The 23,211-nt window shown below is 37.0% G+C and overlaps 1 protein-coding gene across 1 annotated transcript; it reads right to left on the bottom strand.

Moving 5' to 3' along the window:
- Positions 1 to 1,735: 1,735 nt before the first annotated feature.
- Positions 1,736 to 22,911, bottom strand: LOC149678749 (uncharacterized). Its single transcript, XM_089836692.1, has 12 exons — positions 22,618 to 22,911; positions 18,956 to 19,030; positions 14,705 to 14,859; positions 13,745 to 13,923; positions 12,770 to 12,924; positions 11,407 to 11,554; positions 11,120 to 11,263; positions 10,298 to 10,635; positions 8,481 to 8,728; positions 7,316 to 7,498; positions 6,603 to 6,679; positions 1,736 to 4,747 (listed from the first exon to the last, which is right to left on the bottom strand). Exons 1-12 carry the CDS (start codon positions 22,711 to 22,713, stop codon positions 4,662 to 4,664), a joined length of 1,884 nt encoding a protein of 627 aa, XP_089692818.1. The 5' UTR covers positions 22,714 to 22,911; the 3' UTR covers positions 1,736 to 4,661.
- Between the last annotated feature and the right edge of the window lie 300 nt (positions 22,912 to 23,211).

Consider the following 23,211-nt stretch of genomic DNA (forward strand, 5'->3'; position numbering starts at 1 on the left):
TTTATATTTAGAAGAAGGCTGTTCTTTTAAGGTATAATCAAGAAGCGATATCTATTTTACTAGGGAGAAGGTATAAGATGCCTAAGTATTCGCGCGCCATTATCCCAGTCCCCTTTTAAATTACAAGAGGAGACGTAAAAGGAGGCCGGGCTATTTCGCCTTTCCGCGGTCGGAAAATACGTAATTTTCGTCATTCGCGTCGCGCTGACGTGAGTTTTCAAGAACCAATACGATGTTGGTTGTAGTTTAGAGGCGGGGATTAACTCTGGACCTACGTTTGGACTGGAGATAAAGCTAGAAATGTGGCGAATTTATACCTTCTCCCTAGTAAACAAGATATTGCTTCTTGGTATAATGTTATGTTACTCGAAGTTTTTATTTAAGAGTACGTCTGGCGTGGAAGGCAATAAATCTTGCCTTTTCCAAAAACCACGAAATTGAAAAAAAAAAAAAAAAAAACATTCTCACCAATTAAGGGATTTCATCCAGGGCCGGAAATAAGAAAAATTTCTAATAGGACATGTGTCCAGTGACCCCCCTATTTGACTAGAAAATTTATTGGACATTGTCCACTGACGTGTGCATAAATAGTGTCTCATCTTTATTGTCAAGCTATCAAAACTTCGGAAATGTTATTGGTCAAAATGTCCAGTGACCCCCTTAGTGTTTAAAAAAATTATGGGACATTTTAAAATTTTATTGGACAATGTCCAGTGTCCTGTGCTTATTTCCGGCCCTGATTTCATCGCTTTAATTGTAAAATGTAATAAGGAAGCCGCTGTTGGATTAAGACAAACAAAGCATTAACAAGTGCGAATTTATTCAATTATAACTAGTTTTGAGTGTTCCTGACAAAATATGGTATAAAAAGCCATTCAAATATGAGAGAAAGAGTATTCGTGTATGTAATAAGCTCCTAAATTGATTTTTTTTGAAAATGATAACATCCCTTGCCAATGGAGTTAAAAGAAAAAAGACAATCTACGCTTAAAAGAAAATACCATGGTAAAGTAAGTCTTTTTTTATAAGATCATATAAAATAACGAAAATTTCAATTTGGAATCATGTGGCCATCTACAATATTAAAGAAGATTGAGGTCGACCCCAAGATTTGGCGTCGTCTGCTTCAGAGTAGAACAGTTTAAAATTTTCAATACTTTTGCCTCTGAAGCAGACGACGCATCGTTTTGACCTAGATTTATCAGTTAAGCCTCGGTCTACGCATCGGGAATAAGAGGGATTGCTCGGTTTTTTATTCCCGATGCGTGTGACGAGGCTTAAAAGATAACACGCGATTTTTAACTGACTAATCTAGGTCAGAATATTGCGTGGTATGCTTCAGAGTAGAATGGCTTCAAATTTTCAATATTTTTGACTCCGAAGCAGACGACGCATTTAGACCCAGATGTCAGTTAAAAATCGCGCGTTAAGCCTCGGTCTACGCATCGGGAATAAGGAGAATAGCTCGCTTTTTTATTATTTTTAAAATTGTAGATGGATACATGTTTCCAGTTTGAAATATTCATTATTTTATACGCACTTTTGAATACAAAAAAATCTACCCTGGTCCTTTCTTTTATAAAAACCGATACAATAATGAAATGAAACCTTTTTTGCCATACATAATTAACTTAACACAAAGAGTTTTTTTTATGCACGGATATTTCAGTTTAGCAAAAATTGACTACGCACTGACACTAGTATAGATTCGTAACTCACATTATTAAGGCAAGAATTTCTTTACTTTGGAATATACATTCCTAAACACTGTGTTTTAATTAACAGTTAGGATTTTTGGGATATGAAGTTTTTAGATGGAAAATTTTACAAGTCCTTTCTAAAAAAACAAACATAATTTCGTAAGTACTGTACCAAATAACTGATAAAACATTACGGGTTAATTATTTTAGCAGTTGGCAAACAAAGTTCGATCAGCAGTGATAATATTCGTTTCGTTTCAAGTTTCGTGGCGTTTAGTAAAATGTTAGGAAAAACTGACGACTGAAAAGTAATTTAACATATGGCTACTTATAAATTTGTTAGGCATAAAGGGAGTGATTTTTTTATCGATTATTGAACTAATTATAAGACCAATCTGCATAGTGAAACATCCAGGAAATACCTCTGAGTGATTTTAAAATTCAAAGTTTGAGATTTCATAGATAATTTTAAATAAGCACCGCCGACCAATCACATAACGCTGTCTTCTTGTTAACAAAATTACCGTGGCACGTTCCATGTCGAATAAAATTTAGCGCGAGATTTAAAGATTTAATTAAATCGTGACGCGAGATACAGAGTGCGCCACGAAAATTTAGTTACCAAGAAGACAGGGGGTTACGCGATTGGTCTTAGATGCCAATTTCCATTTATCCATGAAATCTCTAACTATTTTCAATTTTAAAATCAGTCGGAGATATTTCCTGGAGGTTTAACTACGCAGAATTAGTACAAGAATCGACAAAAAATATTTGAAATCACCAGTCCAATTTCAAAATCACGTCAATATACTGCGCAGTCTCCGTTTTAAAATCATACTGTTCTAGAACGCTCCAAAAAAAGTTCTCGATAGCTATGCTCTCAAAACACACTTGGAGCGCTCTAGAATTATAGTGTGTTTAATATCTCTGGCAGACTGGCATGGTTTAAAAAAATCTGCCATGGCCACGATCTTATAATTCGCAGTTTCTCAATGATAACATACCAATTGAAAATCGCTTTTTCTAAATCGTGTTATGTTCCTCATTAGCAGTTGTTACCCTAACCTAAAGTTCCAAGGGCGTTCAAACAGTTAGTACCTTTTTAGGAACAAAAAATTTACATTGCATGCGGCTTTATAATGCAGCAATTCACCATATTTCCATTACAGCAACCAAGGCTTATCGACTATAGGGACTTGGCAATTCGGGCTTAAAGGGACTGTAAAGAAGGCATCGGCGGGTGGGTAAAAATTATTTGAAATACGTCAGAGGCACGTGACCAAGGAGAGGCGTGGTTCAAAGAAGCTTAGTTCGTTTTATTTCGAAAACCACCACTTCATGGAATTGGCGCTGCAATCTCGCGAAAAACAAGGTCTAGATGTCCAGTTCCACTCCATGAGGAGTCTTTGTATCTTGGCATCACGTGATGTCTGTGACGTATTTCAAATAATTTTTACCCACCCGCCGATGCCTACTTTGCAGTCCCTTTAACTCCGCCTCCAGCGCCATTATGGTATGTTTTTTTAACAGAATGAAAGCTATATAAGCCCCTCCTCCTGGTATGTTTTTTAGCACTAGTGGAAGGTAGCCTGACGTTGCATGACGTAGTACTGCCAAGTCCCTATTTCTTGTTCTTAAAAATCCCGGTTTTAGCAGACGCTAATACATTCACTAATCTTATAGCTTGGCCCCGAGTAGCCCCAATGGGCCAAAAATGACGTCAACGCCCTATTTCTTTCATAATAGGAAGCATTATAGTTCCAATTACTGGCGATAGGTAGCGCTTTTACTACCTCCAAGTCAGTTCCCAACTATCCATCGCCAGTAAGCGGAAACATGACGAGTTCTTAATGACGTCACTCGGTCTATATATACTCTTAATCTCTACTCTCGCGCAGGCGCACTAAACAATCATAAACTTAAACAGATGCATTACGAACGTGTCACTTTACGCTAAAAACTTCCACCAACGTCGTTTAACTTCGGAGAACCACAATTAAATTAAACATTAAAAGTCTTATTTAATTATGTTTTAACCCTTCTTAATTAGTGCACCAGCTGAACACGATCGGTATTGCGACATTAGAAATAAGATAACGTTGATAAGATGGAACTATTAAAACTGTTGCTTTAAGAAATGTGTGTATTTTTTAATGATACAGAAACATTTTGATAGATTTATACTAATTAATCCAATTAAAAGAAAATTACATATTAGCATTTTTAGAAAATGTTTTCTAATAAAAATTTTGAAAATACATAAAAATAATTAATTAAAAATTAGGGTTCAACAAATTAAAATAATTAAGAACTTAACTCAGAGGGGGAGGGGGAAAAATTAATTAGTAAAATTAAAAAAAGGTGGATTTGATTTTGGTGGTTTATAAAAAACCCCCAATTATATAAAGAGTGAATTAATGAAATGTGCTTCGTAATTAAGCGATATTTTTACAAGCATGAATAAGTTTTTTTAAGATATCATCCGTATTCGTATTCGTATTCGCGACGGCCAATTTTCGTTTTAACCCCATTTCTTTTTTTTTTTTGTAGTGTATGACAAAACCTAGTGTCTAAAAAAAAAATTTTGCCACACCAGGAATCACACGCAGAAACATTTTTTTTTTTTTTTTTTTTGTTTTAAATGAAATATATTACAGCTAATATCTCGCGATTTTTTTAGAATGATGAATACTAAAAACTAATAGTTGTGTTGTGTATAAGGAGGACAGTCAATGAGAGTATATAATATAATGTCTTAAGCTTTTCATTTTACATTAAAAACAAGTGTGGGTAGGTAGTAATAATTACCGTAGTTTTCATCAGGGGAACACAGGTTTTGTTTTTTTTGTTTTTTTTCTTAATAGTATGCGAGACAATGATACACCGAGCAAGTCTATAAAGGATGAGAGAGACGGGACATGATTTTTTTTTTTTTTCATTCTTCATTTTTTTGTTTTCCTTTTAATCGGCGATTTCTTTCGCAGGGTCATATTCGTCAGACTCTTCCATACTTATGTCTTCTTCTTCTTCTATATCATTGTACTTGCCTAAAATTAACAATAACAATGTAAAATAGTTGGTTTTATAGTGAAAATTTTGTTTCCAATTTAATTTCCTTGCTAAAGCGAATGAAAGCTGACCATTACCTTAAAGCTAAGACTAATCTAAGACCATTAAACACAGATGGACTGAAATGGAGATACGGCCAGGGCCGGAAAAAAGCACAGAACAATAGACTTTGTCCAATAAAATTTTAACATTACCCATAATGTTTTAAAAAACTAAGCGGTCACTGGGCATTTTGACCAATACATTTTCCGGAGTTTTGATAGCTTGAATATGGAGATGCGACACTATTTTTGCACACTCCAGTGGACAATGTCCTATAAATTTTCCAGTCAAATTAAGGGGGGGGGGTCTCTCTGGCCACACGTCCTATAAGAAATATTTCTTATTTCCGGCCCGTGGATCTTTTGGGGGCTTTAGGGCAGCACCTTTCTAGCGCCACGCAACGACCAATATTGAAACTTTTTCGACTCAAACCATAGCCATAACGTGATCTGACAGGGTCCGTACAAAATTTTTGGAATGAAATTCCCTGACTTTTCCAGGTTTTCCCTGACTAAATTCCACAAATTTCGCTGACCATATGCAATAACTTATATGAAAACCAATCTAAATTCACTTGAATCATTTTTGCACGAGTTGTTATTGTTATAAAAATGAGCCAACTATTTTGTTTAAATTTAACTATAACTATAAGTAAATCATAAATAACCAGAGTGAGCGAATTTAGGGTTCTGCTCAAGTCTCAGACAACACATCTTTCAGTCACCCTTATACTGTTATCCAGACTTTCAATTTCCCTCCAATATAATTTTCCCTGACTTTTTAGGTCCATTTTCAATTTCCCTGACTTTTCCAGGATTTCCAGGTCGTGTACGAACCCTGTCTGAGTCGAAATGTTTCGGGACTCTCCCGCTAGGGGCGCCGACAGGCGATGCCATCAGAAGAATGGACGTTTATCTTATCATTCCAGTTCATCATTGTTTAATGGTCTTAGCTTAGAGCCTAGCCACTCGATCACGCTGGCTGTTCGGGCAATAAGCGTGATCGAGTGGACTACACTTAAAATTAAGACTTCCTCATTACTGTTAAGCTTGGCTAGGTAGTTTTATTCATATTCATTTTAAAATAAAGTAAGATAATGAATGTAAATCAGTGTTCAATTTAGTATTATTAATATTAAGCTATATTTCTCGCTGGATGTGGCGCCTTCCAAAAGTTCGATGGCCAAGGCTTAGACAGATCAAAGCGACTAGCCACTAAATATTTTTGGAAACGGAAATACTACCCTGTAATACATCTAGGCCACGTAACTTAGAGACAAAGCAATATTCCAATAAGATAGGCAAGACCATAAGGTTTTTTTTATATATAAAATCAAATATTTGTTGATATTTGGTAATAACCCCTGATCATCACCAGAGGGCGACTCATATCTATTTTAAAGTCTTAGGTGTCTATAGGGTTATTTTTGCCTAGTTTTTCTTAGATTCCTTAAAGCATAGTGCGGCTCCAGTGGATCCCTGCAAGGGGACTTTCCTCCTGAACTCCGGGTTTGGCTTGGCAAAGGCTAGTGGGCGGGATTTATACATGCACAAATAAATCCCGCCCACAAATGCCTCTAGCTTTGCCAAGCCAAAACTGGAGTTCGTAAGGAAAGTCAACTTGTAGGGGATCCACAGGAGCCGCGCTATGCTTTAAGCCACCACATTTTTCATAAGGGCTCACAGACTGATCACATTCTGATTCACTAATCACGTGATATTAAAAACGCGAACTCTAGGTACATTAAACCCGACTAATTGTTCATTATGAGATTTTGCATTATAAGTTTACTTGATTTCTTGGAAGCCTCTCTAGTTGGTCGAACTTTCTTCGTATGTTTGAACTCTTTCTTGTGTTGAGGATTTTTTCTGAAAAGAAAGAAAGAACGAAATTGATTCGCTACTCAGAAATTAAAGGGAATGAGAAGCTTCGTTTGAAAAACCTCTGATTTATATAACAAAAGATAAGAGTTAATTTCTGTGAATTCAAAAATATCAAGCTTTTAATTCTCCCTCCGATTTCTGCTGCTTATTTGGCAATATGCGTTTGAAAATGCTTCATACGAAATTATTTCAAATCCACTTTTTATGAAAGGCTAAAACGTTTCCCGTTGGGTGACGTCACAGATATATTTTTCACGTCAGATGGTGCCACTCTCTCCGCTATCAGACCCAGAGTTTAGACTGGCGAGAAGCTCGAGACGCCTATAGGATATCATTCACGCGCTTTTTTCCCCTCACGTCATAGTGATGTCATCAAACAGGCGGCGAAACAAGCTCGACAAGACAAAATTATTGATGTATCGAAACTGCAGAGTTTGTGATTTTTCAATGGATTTTAAAAATAGAAACTTTGGTTTAATTATATTGAAAACTTGATATTTTGAAATTAGAGACTTGAAAGTGTAAAATACCACCGCTTTCGTGGTAAAATATGATATGAAATTGTAAATTCGCATTCCCTTCAAGAAAATTTGACATTAGTAAGCAAATTAGCTTGTTTACCGGAAGCAGTCAATCCCATAAGGACATTCTTTCATTGGTTTCTCTTTTTTAGTTTCTTTTTTCTCACTTTCGTCCTTTTTCTCTACTTCCTCCTCCGCCTCTTCTTCATCATCTTCTTCTTTTGGACTTGTGTAATCTGAATCTCCGGGATGGCTGTATACATCAAAGTGGGATGCATTTTTTCTGAAAATTAAATCTTAAAATTAATATTAATAACAAAAATTAAAATTTTAATTATTTATAGGAAAAATATAATTTTCTTTAAGGAATTATAGGATTTTATAGGAGAAAAATAGTGTTTTTATAGGAAAATTTAGTGCCAAAAATGCTCATATATAATACTATTTTGGCTTAAAATATGTAGAAAAATCTCAAAAAATAACAAATTGGATTTAAGTTTGAAAAGATTAACTTAAAAAATTGTAAGCTCAAGAAGCAAGCTCCGCAATTTCGGTGTCAAGTCAAATATGATCTTGGTAATAGAGCAATATTTTGATAAATTTGATGCTTAACTATAAGAAAACTTTGACTGAGTCAAAAATATAGGATATTATAGGACCTTTCATGAAATTATAGGATAATATGGGACCTTTCATGAAATTATAGGATATTATGGGACCTTTCATGAAATTATAGGATATTATGGGACCTTTCATGAAATTATAGGATATTATGGGACCTTTCATGAAATTATAGGATATTATGGGACCTTTCATGAAATTATAGGATATTATGGGACCTTTCATGAAATTATAGGATATTATGGGACCTTTCATGAAATTATAGGATATTATGGGACCTTTCATGAAATTATAGGATATTATGGGATCTTTCATGAAATTATAGGATATTATGGGATCTTTCATGAAATTATAGGATATTATGGGATCTTTCATGAAATTATAGGATATTATGGGATCTTTCATGAAATTATAGGATATTATGGGATCTTTCATGAAATTATAGGATATTATGGGACCTTTCATGAAATTATAGGATATTATGGGACCTTTCATGAAATTATAGGATATTATGGGACCTTTCATGAAATTATAGGATAATATAGGCCAGGGTCAATAATATCAGATTTTATGGGAATTATAATTTTTCCCTCTCCCTTTTAAGAAATAATTAGTGCAACGTAACACTTGATTAATATTAATACCTGTAACACTTTTTCGCGTATAGACAGGGCTCTCGTTTTCTTCCACCTTCAGACCTGGCAGGAGACGATTTCGTTGATTTCTCATCTTCAACTTCATCGGACTCATCGGGTTTTTTAGATTTTCTTTTACGAGTCTTTTTCTTGTCAACTTCGGACTCGCTTCTGACATCTTCGTCCTCTTCTAGTTCTTCACTGGATGATGCTTTTCTTTTCGCGTTTCGCCTCGGTCTTCTTGTCACTGGTGCTGCCTAAAATGTTTACAGTTAAAATATTGGAATTTCAAGGACCAACGTTCATATGTAAATGGAAAACGCGCAATTGTTAGTGGTGACTCGAGTTTATTATATGTCACTCATAAGATTCAAATTGGTTATGTAATGAACTTGTGATATTGTGTCCTTTAAGAGAAGAGGCCACATAGCTGTCTGTATTCACCTCATTTAATAGAGTTAGAGCACGAATTGAGCGCGGTGCTTCTAAATAATTGCTAAACTTACAAGCCAAGGCCAAAGGTTTATGAAAAAGGTCTAAAAGGTTAAGCCAGAGCCTCAATATTTTACAAAATAAGCGCGCTTTGACCAAAGTGTGGGTTTAAAGGTAAAATTTACGGGAGCTTGAGCCGAGCCAAGGCCTTGGAGCACAGCTATGAGACAGCCCATAAGAGCAACTCTAAAGGTGCCTCAATAGGGACTTGGCAGTACTACGTCATGCAACGTCACACTACAGGGTTGCCACGAAATTTTCAGAACCAAATACCCTGACTTTTCCAGGTTTTCCCTGACCTTTTTCTGAGATTTTCCCTGACCTTTTAGGCCGAAAGTGTAAATGTCTAGAGCACGTTTTAAGTGTTTGAAATTAAATAAACTCTCTACATTAAGTTTTCCAATGTATTTGTTGCACCAAAATGATTAAGAAACATTTTAACGATAAATAACAGAAAGATTTTTTTTAAAGGCATTTACTTTATAAAATCAATTCTAGACAGCATTTTTAAGGATTGCTCTAGAGTTCACTCTGTGTTAAGAGAGGATGAGGAGAAACTTTCATTACTCTTTCAATAAAGACTTATCCCCAGAAATTTTACCCACTAAAATACAATTCCCTGACTTTAACGAAATTTTTCAAATTCCCTGACTTTTCCAGGTTTTCCCTGACCCGTGGCAACCCTGCACTACCTTTCACTAGAGCTAAAAAACATACCAGGAGGAGAAGCTTATATGGCTTTCATTCTGTTAAAAAACATACCATAATGGCGCTGGGGGCGGAGTTAAGCTCGAATTGCCAAGTCCCTATTGTGATACGGATATTCAATAGAGCTATCTCAGTTGTGAGGTCAGTACCTAGGTAAAACGTCATGGGTTTAGCATTGGCAGTGGGCGGCCATGTTTGGTGCCGCTTTGGTTCTATGGGTAAATAGCATGGGTGACGTCACACTAACCCTTCTGAGGTAGCTCTATTGCCAAGTGAAAAACTTAAAAGTGACATAAAGGAACTAAAAAGAGGACAAAAGGATAAAAATTATTTGAAATACGTCACAGGCGCTACATGACACCAAGAAATAAAGACTCCACATGGGAGTGGAACTGGACACTTAGTCCTTGTTTTTACGACAATGCAGCGCCAATTTAGCTAAGTACTAGTTTTCAAAATAAAACAAACTCAAGTTCTTTGAACAACGCCTCTTCTCGGTCACGTGTCTATGACGTATTTCAAATAACTCCCCGCCCCCGCCGACGCCTTTAACTCTAGCCACAACCAAAAATTTGTGCAACACCATAGTCATTTTATATATATAGTAAAAAATTGTTCGAACCAACCTTTCTTCTGTTGCTTCTACGTTTATTTCCAGCGACCTCCCAATCGCTGCCAGAATCGCTGTTATAGCTTTTTCTTCTTTGAGGGCGACCTCTTTTTTTCTTTTGCGAAGCTGTTGTACGGCTAGTTTCCCAATCGCTTCCGGATGAAGCTTCGTTGGATCGCCAATTCTTCTTGGACTTTCGATTTTCCATCTCCCAATCACTGCCCGAATCAGAGTCTCTTTTCCCTCCCCTCCCACGCCATCCCCCACCCCGCCTCGATTTACTTCGACTGGAATCGTCAGATTCATCTGGACTCTTCCATTGGACTTCTTCGTCATCACTAACCACAAAGTCGTCTAAAAAATATAAAGATTTACTAATAGAGTGTATGCGGGAACACAAAAAAAGCCCCAATATTCCCGAATAGTCGGTCGAGCCCCAATACTCGCGAATAGTCGGTCGAGCCCCAATACTCGCGAATAGTCGGTCGAGCCCCAATACTCGCGAATAGTCGGTCGAGCCCCAATATTCGCGAATAGTCGGTCGAGCCCCAATATTCGCGAATAATCAGTCGAGCCCCAATATTCGCGAATAATCAGTCGAGCCCTAATATTCGCGAACAATAGACCCTAATATTAGCGAATAGTTAACCCTAATGTTCTTTTGGCAAGGAAAGTTGGCATGTAGAAGATTAGGCTGCTAGAATATTAGGGGTGCCACCACAGGAGCCGACAATTGCATTAACCCCAATAAGCACCACAAGAAAAAAAATCCCCCCCAAATGGTGCACTGTCTACACTAAGTGCAAAAGAAAACCAAAGCCAGGTAAAATAATCTTACCAAGAGAGATTTTTTGTATTGTTTGTCTGTTTTGCCTTCCAGTGTAAGATCGGCCCGTACTATTGACCCTGTTGTTATTGTTGGATATCGTGGTTGTCGAGGAAATTTTGGAGTTTTTAGTGTTGCTCACGCCTTTCTTATCATCTACAACAAGAAAAGAACCTTGTCAGATAATTTAAAATACTACAATAAATATTTTGCAATCTCCAAGAACGGCTACATATTACAAACTTCAAACATGATAATGCAATCTAACGTAACGTAACATATTACTTGTTACGAATTACCTGTAGCATTATTAGTAACAGACAGCCCATTGTTCGAGTTCTTGGCTCCTTTAGAAGCTGAAGCGGCACTTCTTACAAGCCAGTCTGGTAAAGTCCTCCTTCTCTGACCACTTAACTGACTAGCCTTTGGAGATTTTCCTCCGCATGACTAAAATACGAGTGCGCAATTAAAAGAAAAGTACAAGTAACATAACATAACATTATACCTTAAAATAACGACCCTTTTCTAAATATAAAAGGGAAAATAAAGTATCCCTTATTACAAAATAATTAGCATTTAATTAGTCTTAAAAACAATCAAGGACTACAGAGCCATCCGCTATTGGTTTAGTGGCGTCTGCTAGCCCGAACCCCTTACCCCGGGCTGGAAATGAGAAAAATGTCTTATAGGACACTAGCTGTTACCCGCGACGTCGCTCGCGTGCAACAAGAACTTCCATCAAAATGATATAAAGAATGGGCAGATTTTACTGATGACTAATATTTTTGTAGCACCCTAGGAGCGAAGGCACTCGGCGTTGCCCGTCAGCCCGTCGGGACATTTTTTATTACTTTTCATGCGGACATTATTCCATAAAGAAGGGTTTTTAAATTTGTGGCCGCCATTTAAAAAGATGGCAACAAATTGAACTGAAAAGACCATACAGCCCGTCTATAGGTTAAAGGAAACCAGTGTACTAAATATTTGCGAAATCGGTTGGAACACGCGGACTTTGTTGCATAGAGAAGATTTTTTTACATTTCTGGGCGCCATTTTTTAAGATGGCGGCGGATTGGAAAAATCTTTCTTAGTACGCGCCTACTACTTATGATTAACGTTCCTGCTAATTTTCAGCCTTCTAGGGCAAGCGGTTTGGGCTGGGCGTTGATTATCAGTCTGCCTGTCAGTCAGAACTTTGACTTACATCTTATAGGACATTACATTTCCAGAGATACCCCGTTTGACTGGAAAATTTATAGGACATTGTCCACTGGATTACGCAAAAATTGTGTCGCGTCTTCATAGTCGAGCTATCAGAACAAATATACTGGTCAACCGTCCAGTGATCCCCTTAGTTTTTAAAATATTTATGAGACATTTTAAAATTTCCGGCCCTGAGATTACCTCTTTCAGCCTGTGAGAATTCAACTAATCCAGCTTGGGGTAAGAGGTTCTGATTAGCAGACGCCACTAAATCAATGGCGGATGGCGCAGTAGTCCTTAATTGTTTTTAAGACTAATTAAATGCTAATTATTTTGTAATAAGAGATCATTTATTTTTCCTTTAATATTTAGAAAAAGGCCGTTCTTCAAAGGGATCTCTTAAGTTTCCTGAATTTTTCCTTTTTAACATCTTAACTAAAGACAGGTTTACACACTTACATTTGACAGTGGGCTGTTTGCATCACTCGGAGTTTCAGATGATTTCTGTTGTGAAGAGCGCTCGGATGAACTCGATTTCGGAAAGGAAGATTTAGGCAATTCAGTTTTTTTGCTTTCACTTTCGGAAGCTTTACTGGGCTCGTCTTTCTTGACACCTAAAAATTTTGTAAGCATTTCTAATTTTATGGCCCAACTGATAGAAAAAACAAAAAAATAAAAATAAAAAAAGGGAATTTTGTTAACAAAAAGGCAGGGCGTTACGCGATTGGTTGGAGGTGCTAATTTGAAATTATCCATGAAATTTCAATCTAATTTGAATTAGGTATTTCCTGGATGTTTCACTACGCAGATTGGTAGAAGAATCGATGAAAAATCACTTTAGTTTCCTTTTCACCCTCCCTTTAATAAACTAACGCATTCAAGCAGCCAATAACGGAACTAGCAAGCATGACGTCAGACCAAGCTGTTGATGAAAAGTTAGGCACTTTTTTTTCATGATCTTCTCAGTGTAATTAAATAACTACTGGTGGGAATTTTGTCAAATTTTAAATAACTTATAATGTTATAGACTCGAAAAATGCAATAAATAGGTTTTCACGGAAAAATCACTTTACTAACACTTTAATAACGTCAAGAAGTTATATCTAGTTTATTAGTGAGAAGGTATAAATTCGCCACATTCACAATCTAGCTTTATCTCCAGTCCAAATGTATAGTAGGTCCGGAGTTAATCCCCGCCTCTAAATTACAACCAGCATCTCATTGGTTCTTGAAAACTGACGTCAGCGCGGCGCGAATGACGAAAATTACAGTCATATTTTCCGACTGAGGAGAGGCAGCGAAATAGCCCGACCTACTTTTACATCCCCCCTTGTATTTTGAAAGGGAGACTGGGACTATGGCGCGCGAAAACTTAGGCAACTTATACCTTCTCCCTAGAAAAGTAGATATAGCTTCTGGATAACGCATATTTACCTTCAGACTTGGGTGCTGCATTTTTATTTTGCATATTCGTCTTGTCAGTAGAGTCGCCATTTTCCGTTAGCTTTTTAGAGTGATTGATCTCAGATTTAGTGTTTAGTGGATGTTCTTCCGAACTCTTCGGCGCATTGCTTTTCCCCTTGTTTAAGGAATCATTTGGCAATGGTAATACCCTGGATTGATGAACATAATCTTTAATTTAGACGGGTCAATGACTCAATGATATAACAACGATGAAGCTTAGGAGTTTAGGAAAAATAATTGACTGATCAACAAAGCCCACACCAACAAAACTGAATACACCTGGACGCTAAAATTTGGCAACGGCATTACTAGAGAATAGTGGATATGCGCTAAAATATTTTTCCAATCCGCCACCATCTTGGAAAATGGCAGGCTTCGATATAAAAAAAACCTTCCTAACGAAATAACATCCCTACATTTCAAATGATTTCAGTGCCATTTACTATAATTATTCACAACGTTTATAAGTTTATAAGATATGTTCCATAAATTTGTCACTGGTTACTGAGAGGTTGTCATGAAGTGACGTAGATAGCTCATAGATTCTCGTAAAGCGACGCCTGGTGCGGTGCTGTCAAAGGCTTAGTACAGACTAAATAGGAAGATGGACTGCAAAAATAACTGCGTGTAGTCAATTCTCGCTTGTCGTACTCGAACAAGTTCGAGCTGCAAGTCTCTTGCAGCATTACGAAGTATAGGAAAGTGTAATACTTATGGAACTTATACAACGTGTATGGTTTCTGACATAGATACACCGCCATCTTTAAATATGGCGGCCATGAAAGTAACCCAAACACTCCCAAATAACGCTAGAGTGCTTGCTTGGTAATTACAGGCGGATGTTTGTTAAACAGGGTCTAAATTCACAATAAGAAATAGGCCTTGCCTAGGTTAGCAGTGTTATTATTGGCATTCAAATTTTAAACGTACTTTCCATCAGGCGTTTTTTGGTGGACTTCGTATTGAAAGCTGTTTGGCAACAAGGAGAACACATCTCCAGGCTGAAGCTTCTGAGGAATGTCCTTTTTGATGATTCGCAGCGTCGATTCAGAAGCCGTACGGTAAAAACATGGATTGACATGAGTCTATATCACAAAGAATAATAAAAATTGCTTCAACTTGGAATCAGCTCGCCCATAATGTGAAAAGTTCATAAAACTACGCAATTTCAACTGTTTAAATTCAAACACCTATGTCGTTCTCAACATGACGTCAGCGATATCTCCAAAAATATGACTAAAATGTAAGCGCATTACTACACATGATCTTGGATTAACAGAGAGCTTTCAGTTGGATGAGAAGCTGAGCCTCGTGACATAATTTGCGCTGCCATATTGGGGGTTTAAAGCAGGAATGAAGCTGAGACCACCCAGCATGGCTACCAGAACCACCCTAAGACTTGGGAGGGTGTGACGTGCTACTATGCCATCTGAAAGCTCTCTACAGTGAGCCCAGTCAGAAATTTAAATTCCTTATAGGAAAAATAGGATTTTTTTCCCGGAATTATAGGATTTTTTAGGAGAACAAATGTGTTTTTATAGGAAAATATAGAACTAAAAAAAGTAAAAATGCTCATTTATAATAAAATTTTAGGGCTTTAATTATGTAGAAAAATCTCCAAAAAAACAAAAAAATAACAAATTGGATTTTACTTTGAAAATTCAGATTAACTTAATTAAAATGTAATATATAAAAAATCCTGAGCTAGCCTTTGAAGCAATTTCGGTGTCTATTCAAATGTCATCTAGATAAAAACAGCTAAATTTTGATAAATTTGATGCTAAACTATTAGAAATCTTCAAAAATTAAGCCAGAAATATAGGCCATAATAGGACATTTCATGAAATTATAGGATAATATAGGACTGGTTTCAAAAATATAGGACCGCTGGGCTCCCTAGCTGTCTCTATTACAACTACATAGTTGATTTTAACCCGACTAATACATTTATGAAACTACACGATTTTAAACCAATTCTTTTAATTTCATATAAATGTTCACTAAAATTTTAGACTATAATCGCGAGGTCTATGATTATTTTGATAAGGGATATAAGAGCATAAACTTCATAACCAATCAGAGCTTGAGTTTTGATTATTGGTAAGCTAGAAAAAGAAAGCTCGCAAAATATTTAAAAAACATATTTTACTAAGCGTAAAACCTTTTGCTTAGTCAAGAAGTTTAACCTAGAAATTCAAACGTAAAGCGAAACAGAAGAACAACTTTCAAGAAGTTAGGCTAAATAAATGAAAAAGCAAATGGTTTATATCATTTTTAGGCTAACACTAATAATTTAGTATTTCTTTAAAGGTACAATGAAAGTAACAAACCATCAGGGTTTTTTATTCTAGGCCTACTGCAAATTTTAAAGACTGAAATAAAATTCCTACATTGTTTAACAATATAAACAAGTTGGGAAACCAAAATAAACCTCTCCAAGTCGAGACGCACTTAAAGAGGTTTTTCTTAAATAATTAAATAAATATAATTGACATTAATTATTTTAATCGGCAGTAATTAAGCTTAATTATAGTTAAATCGTTTTAAGAAACTTTATTCCAAAAATCATTTTAAACATAGCTATTATTGACGCTTGAATTCAAGCCTATGCCTCTTTAGCAATTTTTGGGTATGTAAGGCGATTGATTCACTATAAATGATAAGAAAACCCGCAATTGCGTGAAATTTTGGCGGAAATCCTGCCATAGAGTAATTTCGGTTGAGTGGGGGAGTGAACTGTGTATCCCCCACGTTAGGGGCAACTTTGTACTAGAGAATACTATTTGCCCCCGGAAGGGAAGGGGAGGGGGAGATATCACTAAGGTAAGAGATAAAGGGTTATGACGTTGCCGTATATGGGAAAGAAATTACTCTATTGGGAGGCTAGACGTTTCTCGTAACCCTAGCCGAACGCCGCGTAAATCTTAACTCTAACGATGATAATGGAGTAGAAGCAAATACTGCTTCCTGCGAACACGTTTGCTCCGATTTGCCAACTGCGAACGCGGTGACAGACACGTCCAGTGTAATACCTCTCCGTCATCGTCACTCGGAGAGGTACAAATTATTTGCTAATCCATTTAACCCTCCCCTTAATGGACGTGCGTGACACTGCAGCTTTTAGATATGTCAAAAATATTTTGAAATAGGAAAAACTGAATAAATAAAAACACCTGTCCAAAGCAAAAACGTTACCACGTGCAGTTGTGAAAGTGTTTCCATAGGGGCCAAATGTTTTTGTAAAACAAGAAAAATCATAATTATATACTAATATTAATATCTACGTGTGCTAGCGTACGTCTCATTCTCAAAAAGTATTATCAAAGAGGGTAGAAAGAGGGGGAGTAGAAGGCTTGGCTGGAGTGTTCTCGCTTTGAAAGTTTACCCCTAAGCTTCCGGTGTGCGCGCGCATCTTGCTCTGCCCTCTTATTGGTTGAAATACCGTGAACCGGATATTAGGAGGAAAATATAACAAATAAATAAAAAAGAAAAGCGAGAACACCCAAAATGCCTTGCCAAAGCCGCTAGCTTCTACTCCCCCTCTTTCTACCCTCTTTGGTATTATGAACCTAGACAAACTATTTAGAGGCGGGTCTCGCGATTTTTTGTGCCAGAGAGAGAAGAAACTAACAGCGTTTTCCTTTGGGTCCTCGCGGAGCGCTCCCAAGGAGCAATAAAAATGGTAGTAGTAGTTTCCAGCTTCGTTAAAGACTGTTTATGAAGATTAGAATCTCCTAGTTTTATTCCTCCATGGGAGCGCTCCCCGAGGACACAAAGGAAAACGCTATAACCTGTTAAAGTGTTTATAATTAGTGGCGCCATCTATCGACGAGTTATAAAATTTGAAGAATAAAGAATTATTGTAACGTTTCATCTCGCAAATGTTTAAATTCTCTGTAAACGAACTAAAACTTTTCGTGCTACCTCAAAACAATTCAAATCTCCCTTCTGATCAGAGGCTTGCTTTTCCAGGATGTCCATGACCAATTTTAGCACATTTTTAGAAGTTTAACACTGCCCACTTGATCACGCCTAGCCCATATTTAGCATTGTTCGATCAAGGATTATTTAAAATGTCTAAGGATAAAACGCAGAGAAGGAAATATCGAAGGTAGATGTTCCAAACGGTACCTAGCGGGCACAATCGGCAAACCGGAAAGCCAATATTTTGAAGCGTCAACACGTGACCGGGTTCTTGAAAGTTTTGTCGCTCTCTGTCTGCTCTAGCAGATCTACCAAAACCTAAGCCTTGCCTATTAAACTAAATTAGTGTAAAATCACCTCGTATATTCTTGCACTGAATGTTTGCTTTAGTCAAGGATTATTGCTTTAGTCTACTATTAAAATTAAATTATGATTTTTAGGAACTAACCTCATTCTTGAATCTTGAACTAAATGTTCTTAACGACCGTTGACAATTCGAAAAAGAACTCTATACAGCATGCTTTCGCGAAAATAAGATAGGTGGCGCCATATTTATATTTATTTTCCGTTTGACGCACCAAAACAGCAGGTGGAGAAGAGGGGGATGGGTTAAAATTTCGGAACAACTAGAGAACATTCCCTTACTATAGAAATCTGTGTGTGCGTTTTATCCTTAGACATTTTAAATAATCCTTGGTTCGATGCATAGACCAATCAAAACTCTTCCATGAAGTCGGGGCTAAAACTAGCGTTTGCTAAGCTCAGAGGCAGGGCCGGAAATAAGCACAGGACACTGAACATGGTCCCATAAATTTTTTAAAAACTAAGGGGGTAACTGGACATTTTGACCAATAAATTTTACGTAGTTATGATGGTTTGATTATGGAGATGCGACACTATTTTTGCACACTCCAGTGGACATTGTCCTATAATTTATCCAGTAAAAGGAGGCAGTGCGTCACTGGACACATGCCCTATAATAATTTTTTTTTTATTTCCGGCCCTGCTCAGAGGGTCAGTCAACTCCGCCCCTCGATTATGGGAGCATCTAGTGGCATTTATTTAAACTAAACCAGAGCCGAGACTTGTTTTAAGAAAAACCGCCCTAGAACCCACCATACTTCACTCGATTATACAGCCCTTTTTAGAACACAATGTATTTTTTTTTAGGCCTAAATAGACTTGAATTTTTCAGGCCCGACCCGACCGTGCAGGGCTATGACATAAAAACTGATAAATAATTTGAAATAAACTTACTGGAGTTAAAAAAATATCGCCATTCGATTGCACCTCCAACACAGCATGGTTTCTTGATACTTTTTTGTCAGAACACTGTTGAAAAGAAAAAACAAAAGGAAAAAGGTTAAGCACAGACTCGGGACATGATCATGCAAACACCTCACGGTTTATAGAGTAATGTCAGTTCTACGTATGCAAACGTCATGCCCTTCTATCTCTTAGCTCAGTGTCATCCCCCCTACCAGGCGCGTACAGTATCCCCTCTTACAAAAGCGCGCCTAGAGGGGGGATACACCGTCTACTCCCCTCTCTACCAACACTACTCTATATCAACTGTTTCATTAATCACCTGGACATGGGAAATCAATTTTAAACCACCTTTGACTTTGAAACTCTCTTTCTTAAATTATATAACGTTAGATCAAGAAGTGACATCTAGTTTACTAGGGAGAAGGTTTAAGATGCCTTTGTATTCGCGCGCCATAGTCCCAGTCCCCCTTTCAAAATACAAGGGGGGACGTAAAAGGAGGCCGGGCTATTTCGCTGCCTCTCCTCAGTCGGAAAATATGACTGTAATTTTCGTCATTTGCGTCGATCTGACGTGAGTTTTCAAGAACCAATGAGATGCTGGTTGTAATATAGAGGCGGGGATTAACTCCGGACCTACGTTTGGACTGGAAAATGTGGCGAATTTTTACCCTTCTCCCTAATAAACTAGATATTACTTCTTGGTTAGATATACCAAAAATATAAGTGACATCAGAAGTAAGATGAGACTAGAAGTAAAGAGCTCTAGCATTGGTAGTAGATACTGGCACTAATGAACAAATTTGAGGATTTTATTCGCCGCTTCCATCGCGCCTACACTAGAGAGGAAAAAATTGGTACAGTTCCAAAAAATTTCCTACCCCCTTCCCCTCAACCTAAAGGCGCGGAACACGAACGCGGGTGCTTGAATCTAGCCGCCACCTGCCGTCTACCGCCACCTGCGTCTCACGTTTTGGAGGGAAAATTCAGAAACCGCTACCAGAGGGCCAACCGTTGGAAGGTATTATCAAGAATATTCACTTTCGCCAAGTGAAGAATTTGGTTACCTCCATACTTCTAGTCTCATCTTACTTCTGGCCACATCAAAGGAATAAGACGGCTAAAATTTTCTTTAGCATTTCAAAGGGTATGAGAAGCTTCATTTGAAAAACCTCTGATTTATATTGCAAAAGATAAGAGTTAATTTCTGTGAATTCAAAAATATCAAGCTTTTAATTCTCCGATTTCTAGTTATTTGGCAATATGCATTTGAAAATGCTTCATATGAAATGATTTGAAATCCACTTTTTAAGAAAGGCTACAACGTTTTCTTGTTTTTGACGTCACACACGCGAGATGGTGCCACTCTCTCCGCTATCAAAGCATGGACAGAGCTCGAGACGCGTATAGCTCGCGCTCGCGCGTATAGGTTTCCCGCGCTTTTTTCCTCAACGTCATAGTGATGTCATAAACCAACCGAACAAACTGACAAGACAAAATGATTTATATATCGAAACTGAGTTTTCGTGATTTTCCAATGGATTTTAAAAATAGAAACTTTAATAATTCAATTATATTAAAAACTTGATATTTTGAAAGTAGAGACTTGAAAGTGTAATATAATACCACTTTCGTGCTAAAATATGATATGAAATTGTAAATTCCCATACCCTTTAAATACTGCTTTAAAAAAAAAAAACTAAATATTGTGCTTCGAATTATTTTCCGCTCGTTGATAATATTTAATTTTCATATAATCAACGCTCAATAAACGATTTCAAGTTCAAACAACAGTATTTAAATTTTTCGAGCTAAAATTATCCCCAAAAATCTTTGAAATTTCGCACTACCGGAAGTTGATGTCAGTTCCCTGTGGTCGAAGGTGAAAATTAAATAATAACTAATTACGTAAAAGGGAAAGAAAACCATTCCCATGTATTTTGAATATCAGAATAGACTTTTGAGCGAACTGAATTTTAAATTATCAGGGTTCATACGAAATTTCCAAAACCAATTTCCCTGATATTTCCAGGTTTTCCAGAGTACTTCTGATAAATTTCCAGGGTTTCTTTTTCATTCCCAGGAGGAGTGTTTATTTCAAATAGGGTTACTAGACTATACCTACATCAGCATACGTTTACCCCTCTTAGCTTGGTTATAATAGACAAATGATGCTTTAGAGGGACCAACATACACTATTCCATTAGATTATGGGTCCCACAGAAGTGTATTTCTTTCACTTCATTTAATTCCCCTGATTTTTTAGAAAAAAATTCCTTTTCCCTGATTATTCGAAGTAATTTTCATTTTCCCTAATATTTCCCTGAACTTTTTCCTCTATACCAATTTCCAGGTTTTCCTCGTTTTCCATATTCGTATGAACCCTGATTATTTCAAAAATTTGTATCATGGGAGAAAATTGGTTTAAATGATCACGAAATGCGGATTTTAAATGAGAAGTTCAGGTAACATAAAATTAAACCTTAAAAGAACGACCTTTTTCTAAATATAAAAGGAAAAATATTAAAAAAAAATCTCTTTTTACAAAATAATTAGTATTTTATTAGTCTTAAAAAACAATCAAGGACTAGTGCACCGCCATTTTTTAACGTTGTCTGCTAAACCGAACCTCTTACCCATACGCGATTGGTTCACTTCTCACAGGCTGATAAGGTAAGTAGGTAAATAGGTTCGATTTAGCAGACGTCATTAAACCAATGGCGGATGTCGCAGTGTTCCACGTTCTTAAGACTAATTCTCCCAGAATCCCTTTAGATTTTAATGTTGTCTGCTAAACCGAACCTCTTACCCGTACGTGATTGGTTCACTTCTCTCAGGCTGATAAGGAAGGTAGGTAAAGGGGTTCGATTTAGCAGACGCCACTAAACAAATGGCGGATGGCGCAGTATTCCACGTTTTTAAGAATAATTCTCCCAGAATCCCTTTAGATTTTTGGGGGGGGGGGCAGAGTAGTATTTGTAAGAAGGTTGCAGGACGAGGAATTTCATGCCATTCTGATTCCCCAACAAAATGGCTAAACAGTCATTACCGTCCATCCCCATTTGCCCTCTGACCTCATAGAATGGCAACAACTTGTCTTATCATTCTTATGTGCAACCTCTTCATAAAAAAATAACCATAACTCTTTAATTGGCAGAGAAGGGTTCAAACTTAGGTATTCTCAAATCTACCTTTCATCCCTGGTCATATAACACACTTTAGTGTGAGAATACAGAATCATCAACCAGAGTATTATTTACTCGCAACGAAACAAACTTAAGCTAATTTTTTTCATTTAAATCCATGACAAATGTGTAACACCTAATATGTTTTCTTAAAAACTTTCTATTTTCTTCAGAATTTTGTAAATTAATCATTTTCTTTTGCCTTTGATTCATTTTATTCAAACATGAAGTCATGAACAATGGTATATAGGCATGCATACTCCATGTTGAAATCTACCCATAGCAACATGTCATTTCCCTTTTAAAATTCCCATGTAGTGTCATTGTATGCTTAAAAAACCGAGGAAAATTGTCAAAAATAATACGGTAGTAAAATTTAAACCCACGAACAACGTTAATTACTAAAACGAGTAGAACTGCCGAAACCGAAAAAAATTGTTTACAATATATTGGAACGCCTTGGCTTACCCCTAAAAATGGTCCTCTTCCTAGCACTGTTTTACCCGAAGGTATGTCGATAGTTTTCTCGCTTTCACTCCCCAACACGGATAAAAACACCTTCATTATATTGGCGTTAAACAAACCGTAGAAAAGTTACCAAATATCTGACTAGAACTATCAACTAATCATAATTCGCAGTTAAAATCATTTCACTACCAAATTTTACCGTCGACCACGAGTAAGCCTCGGTCAAAGAGACTACCGAAATCTGAAAATGAAGTAATGAACTCCGTCAGCAACGACAAGGTCGACATAAACTACAGAATACACTAGAAATGAGAATATGCCTCTACGATGTAGGCAATCCTCGGAATCGGGAGTTCGGGACATACAAGGGGTTGACCCATAGCCGTTTCTGCGCACTCTCTGGACCCAAAATGACTACAATATTGAGAAAAAGCGTAGCGGGAAAAGTGATATATAAGGACCCATAGCCGTTTTTGCGCACTCTCTGGACCCAAAACGACTAGAGCGCAGGTGCCCAATAGCGAGAAAAAGCGTAGCGGAAAAAGTGTTTTATAAAGACCCATAGCCGTCCCTGCGCACTCTTTGGACCCAAAA

This window comes from Phalangium opilio, unplaced genomic scaffold (assembly GCF_054372755.1).
Source record: "Phalangium opilio isolate 3A_F unplaced genomic scaffold, DU_Popi_V2 ptg000042l_1, whole genome shotgun sequence".
Classification (NCBI taxonomy): Eukaryota; Metazoa; Arthropoda; class Arachnida; order Opiliones; family Phalangiidae; genus Phalangium; species Phalangium opilio.